This window comes from Sinocyclocheilus grahami, unplaced genomic scaffold (assembly GCF_001515645.1).
Source record: "Sinocyclocheilus grahami isolate Dianchi unplaced genomic scaffold, SAMN03320097.WGS_v1.1 scaffold396.1, whole genome shotgun sequence".
Taxonomy (NCBI): domain Eukaryota; kingdom Metazoa; phylum Chordata; class Actinopteri; order Cypriniformes; family Cyprinidae; genus Sinocyclocheilus; species Sinocyclocheilus grahami.
In genome coordinates this window covers 553,873-559,662 of record NW_015505575.1, presented here as the reverse complement: position 1 = coordinate 559,662, position 5,790 = coordinate 553,873, and the positions used below count along the sequence as shown (strand labels likewise).

Below are 5,790 nucleotides of genomic sequence, written 5' to 3'. Positions count from 1 at the left end.
TCTGTTCCCCTTTCGGGCTTGAACTGATGGTAAAACTAATGACATTATTTACTGTCTTTACATTTATTTTGAAAGATGAAGCTCGCGATTATGGTAAGGGGCATTACATTTCTGACGAGTGCTTGCGGTGTTCGGCCAATCACAATGCACTGGGTCAGCTGGCAAATCAGAGCAGACTGCGCTTGTCGGAAGGAGGGACTTTGTAGAAAACTAAGCGTTTGAGAGAGGCGGGGCATAGAGGACCTACAATAATGTACAGTATTTGAAAAATAATGTGTTTTTTGAACATTAAAGCATGTCAACATATTCTGTTACACCAAATAATGATCTTTAAAAAAGCATCATATGACCCCTTTAAGATTAAATGTAGAGTCAGCGAGAGCCTCATTTGATTGACTACAAGAAGATGGTGGACCCCCCCCCCCCCCCTCGCAATACTTAGTGAGAGAGAAAATCGAGCTAAAAGTGCACAGCTACAAAAAAAAAAAGACAGAACAGTACATATCGGATTATTTCGGGAACTTTTTGCCCTATATGTATATATACATATATCATGGCATCAAGTCACATAAGTCAATAATATATTACCAGTTTTACAAAAGAGGACATCCCCAAAGGAAGGTTTTTGGAGATTTTATTTAAGTTTTGCTCACTTTTGGGTACAAATTTGTACTCAATATATGGTTAAGTAGGTACAGACACACACACAAAGAATCACAGTTTTCTTTGAATTACATTTATTTCTCGGATTGGCTTCCAGCAAACTAGCACACTGTACATATGTCACATAAAACAACCTTCAATAAAGATACCTTGAGTAAATCAGCTGACCTATTGCACAAACGCTCTTCATCTGTTTCTGAAGTGAGATTTTCACTTCTAGTGGTGACGACAGAGGTTTGAATTAGGGAAGAAGTGTGAGAAGCGAACATTTCAGTGCTAACTAAATCTATAATTAAACCTTCATCATAATACAGTTTATACGGCCTTGTCTTGCTAAATATACAAGTGAAGTGAATCTGTCTAAAGACATCCTGAAAGAGAACTGAAGAAGTGTAAATAACGGAGTCACACATTCATCTGACAGACCAAGCGGCGGAGCTTACAGGATCCTGCAGGGAAAGATCACACGGCTCTTCATTCTGTCATCCTGACTGGCTGATCAGGATTTGGAGCGAGAAATCAGAGCTGTGATTGGTCAGAGCCTTTGGCAGAATAACGGAGGCATTTGGGGCGTTTTAGAGCCGCAGCATCTGTGAATATCTATGATATGTTCTCTTGACATATCACAACAATTTTTCATCCCAATCATTTTTGATGTGAAAACAAATATGACGCAAATCAAACATAATTGAAAATGTTATTTTTTTCACAATTGGAGGTAGTCAGTACTTGAATATAATATGTATCAAAATCTACATGATGACACACACACTGTTATATGTGAATCTTGGAGTGTGTATTCACGCACACACATTCACAATATAATAAACCATCTGTCTTTAAGGCTCAGCAAGACTAAAGGGAAGTTCTTTCTAGTACTCTCCTGTATTATAAAGCAAGCAATACAGATGTGTGTATTCAAATATCTACTGTATGTGAGGGTTCATTTACAACCTATGAGCGGTTTTCTTACTAAACAGACAAACATGCAACAGTGAGATACATGAGACGGGATACGTGATATGACTGCATGAACGATATATTCCATACAGTATAAGACGCTACAGAGCCAAGACGTCTAGGAATGAAAGTTCTGGAGCTCTACGAAGATGGCGAGGGCTGGATGGCTGCATGCACACAACTGGAATATCTGGAGAAAGCGGGACAAAATGAGAATCTGCAGAGCACACTGATGAACACAGTAGATTCTTAGCTCATTATATGCATATGTGCTGGCTTACATTAAACGATTAACTGGCTGCAGTCTCCTGTTGCATGATATAGATTTGTGAAGCATCGTCCACCATGCCGCCACAGTGAACATCGCTCCTGAAACACAGAGGCAGTGAGCGTAAGTGTACTCTACACAATCAAGTGCACATAAACGCAAGCTAATGAAAACTTCAAAGCTGAAATTAAAATTCTCTGTTTAGACTTGAACAGACAAATTGCAATCGAGTTTTGTCTAAAGTCAGTCAATACATATCGTCACAATATATATAGTTTACTTACCTGTTATCATTAATATCTGTGCTATTTCCTGAAAAGCATAAAGCAAGAGAATAAAATGTTACTACAGTTACAAGCAAACACATTTTGTTTTTTTTAGCGTAAGAGTGGGTAAGGTAAATGTGCAAGGCACCCAGTGTCATCCACTTCCAGTTATTTTAGCTATACACAAAAACAGTCTGCTATACGCTGCTTTATATTTTGCAAACTGGCATTTGTTATCATATGATTTATTTGTAGCGCAAATAGTACTACACTTTTTGTTCAAGTTATTTACCAAAAGTAGCTACTGAATAGGAAGTCTTGCACGTTCACTGAAAATAGCTTTCTGCCTTGAAAAATAAGGTGGTTAAGAAAAGCTGGTTCTGGGCTTGAAATAATGGCTCCGCACCAGGGGCCTCATTTATAAAATGTTGAGTATAAACCATCCTAAATTTGTTCATTTCTCAAAAGTGCGTAAGTGCGATTCAGAGAAAACGAAGGTGCGCACAAAAACACGTGTGTACGCCTCTCATCCAGATGTGACATTTATAAATCACAAATGATCTTGAAATTGTGCGCAGCTGACTGGTGTCAGATCTCCGCCTTGTAAATGCCCCCTAATTAATATCATTACCATATAAAAGAGCACACGCCAATATCCGAATTTCTATGCTTGAGAATGACGAGCACAAAGAAGAAAAAAACTTTACTGAGTCTGAAATTGAGCTCCTGCTGGCGGAGCTAGAGGTTCGTGAGGGGACGCTTTTTATTTAATAATGTGTAATTATTCTGTGGACAAACAATGTGTGTGTGGTTATATTTTTTCTATTGACTATTATCAAAATTACTACTTCTAGAAACAACAGAAATAATAATAATAATAATAATAATAGTAGTAGTAATTATAAAACAATTTGGTTTCCGAAAGTAAGAATAAACTACGAATTCAAGTCAAATTTTCAGTCATCTTATAAAAAGTGTGCCATCCTACTTTTAAAATCACTTGCTATGACCACTAATAAAAAGTTTAGTATCACGAAATTCTTGCAAAACTTTAAAAAACATAATTGAATTAACATAAAAACATAAGAAAAAACATAAAATAAATTATTACACGATTATGGTCTCCGGTCTGAAAAAACCTGAATGTGATTTGGCATTTTCTTTATATTTACACAGTTTAGTAATGCTGCTCAAATGTGCCATTAATGTACTGACACAAAAATATATAGTGTATTTTATACAAATATCACTGATGTAAATGACAAAAACAAAGTTTAAGGCTGATGTCTCTATTCATTTTCACAGAAGCAAAGCAGCAGATGTTATAAATAAAAATAGTTAACAATGTTATTGAATAGAATATATTAAAACCGTTATCTTATAAGCTACACAGACAAAACAGTCGGAGATGCGTTTATGCATTTTTTTTCTATTTTACGCATTAGTAAAAAATCAAGACTTCGCAAGTTCTCTTGTAAAATAAAATAACAAAAAAAAACAACATGGAATAAACTGTGTACAGAAAGCAAGTAAAGAACTCTCAACATTAGGCTACTAAAAAGGTCAGTTTAATCTCGCAAAAACTCTTGCACTGCATCTTTGTTGTTTATGATGAATTCGGTGCTTTTATTATTATTGCAGCTTAGATGTTCAAATAGCTGCAGTACTCGACTTTGCCACAAGGAAAAGTGCGTACGCCTGCTCAGAGCCTGACGTGACGGTAAGTACTTTTCCACGTCAAAGACCGTTTTTATAAATCTGAACGTTGCCAAGGATTTTAGCATATGCACACGTTAAGATCAAATCTGTGTGTACGCACATTTTATAAATGAGGCCCCAGCTCTTTAAACCTGATGGTCCTGAACGTCAGAGGCCCAAAGACAAGGTACATCTATGCCAGGCAAAGATTTAACAATAACAAGATCCCTGGGTAAACTGACACAAAACAAAACTAGATCACTCCGATTATAAGTTCGTGCTTCAAAACACCTGGCTGATTTAAACAAGAAATTACTGCTATTAATGTTGTAGATTTTCAATTAAGTATAGTGGTAGAAATGATTTTATTTACAACTATCAAATTGAAAACATCAAGTACTATTTATCCTAAACATTTAAACTTTGTTGCATCAAAGAGCAGTTTGTAAGGACTGAATGAAATGACTTTGGGTGTTAAACTAGGTTACAGTCACAAATACCTGAATGCATACCTGAAGTACCAGCAGCACTTTGAGTGGACAAATGATTTTAGTGCAGTCAAAGTGCAAACGCTTACCGTTCTCCACGTCGAGCGGACAGGAGCTCATTATGTCCATGGATCTCACAGTGCTGTACCCAACACTGAAATGAACAAACGGCAGGTGAATGGAGAAGAAGACGGCAGGCAGACAGACAGGAAGTGGACAGGGAGGACAGACACTCACGTGTTGGTTTTCTGAGGAGCAGATTTCTCCTCTTGCAGGAAGAGAGTGTTGCTGTAGGATGTGGCAGGTTTACTCGCGCGTGTGGAGGAGAAGCTGGTGGGAGACGTGGCTGCAACATGGTGTCCAGGTCTCACTGGCTTAGCTACAGCGGTCACACACAAAACAGAACAGAAATATTATTCATATAATCTTGTCTGCTGCTTCCTCATGGAGTTTTTGTTCTCTTCCACTGTTTAGTGGTGGCTCAAAAGACAATCAATATTCAAGTAAATGGTAACGCTTTAGATTACAACCCGCAATGTACTGCGCAAGTAAACAGAATTTACAGCGTAACTTTTTTGTAATTATAGTGTACCTATTCAGTACCTCCGTGTAGGTATAAGGTAACAATATTCAAAGTTTGGGGAATAAAGGAGTAATAATCTGTAAAATTGCTAATTATTTATACTGTACCTAAGTATTTTGTAACTGAGGGGTACCTATTCTAATATAACGGGGTATGTATGACCTAACAATCTTATATTTGCAAGCGATTAAGCAAAAGCATACACTGTGTACCTTTTTATAGCCTACACATATAAAACACACTGGTAATTGTTTGAATCCAAACGCTCGGTTGAAACTGTTGGGTTAGGAAGCTGGCTTGATTTGACCCAATTTGGGTTGATATCAGTAATAAGTAACCCGACGTTGCTGGGTTATGAATGTGGAGGACGTGAATGAGAGCATGCAGCCAGCAAGTCACGTGAGTTCAAACGTGAACGGCTCTGTGTGTTCTCTGTGTTCCTTTAAAACTGCAGCAGTGAATGTGGTGAGCGCGAACTGGAAACAACTGGAATGGCGCATGAGACGAGTCTATCCGTGTATGACAGGAATATGTGTAGAAAATACAAGAAAACTAATCGACACGAAGAGGAGAGAGATTTTTAAAACTGACTGGAATGTGTTCTTTTAAAACTGGAGGGTTTTGTCCGAGTATGTTCTCATAACATTGAGCAGCGACTGATGAGCGGCAAAACCGGGAACTGAACTAAGTTAACGTTAGTCAAAATGGTGCTTGAGGACGTGGATCAAAACGGTAACGTTAAATCAAAGACGGTAAAATCCTGTCAGTTCGCTATAATACACATTTTAATCTTGACTTTCAGTGTTTATTACTGTGTTTATTGGCGTGATAGTTTGGCCATAATAGTTTAACTAGTCATTACTA

General features: G+C 37.5%; 1 protein-coding gene across 2 annotated transcripts in view; it reads right to left on the bottom strand.

Moving 5' to 3' along the window:
• Window positions 1-1,337: 1,337 nt before the first annotated feature.
• The window catches only part of kif5aa (kinesin family member 5A, a), a 50,036-nt gene continuing 45,583 nt past the window's right edge, over window positions 1,338-5,790 (bottom strand). For both annotated transcript variants that reach the window (XM_016231613.1, XM_016231614.1), the window contains exons 25-29: window positions 4,581-4,722; window positions 4,433-4,497; window positions 2,176-2,203; window positions 1,905-1,992; window positions 1,338-1,813 (exon numbers count right to left, since the gene is read on the bottom strand). In XM_016231613.1, coding sequence (XP_016087099.1) covers window positions 1,914-1,992; window positions 2,176-2,203; window positions 4,433-4,497; window positions 4,581-4,722 — 314 coding nt within the window. In that variant the 3' untranslated portion in view covers window positions 1,338-1,813; window positions 1,905-1,913. The remainder of the gene's footprint in view (window positions 1,814-1,904; window positions 1,993-2,175; window positions 2,204-4,432; window positions 4,498-4,580; window positions 4,723-5,790) is intronic.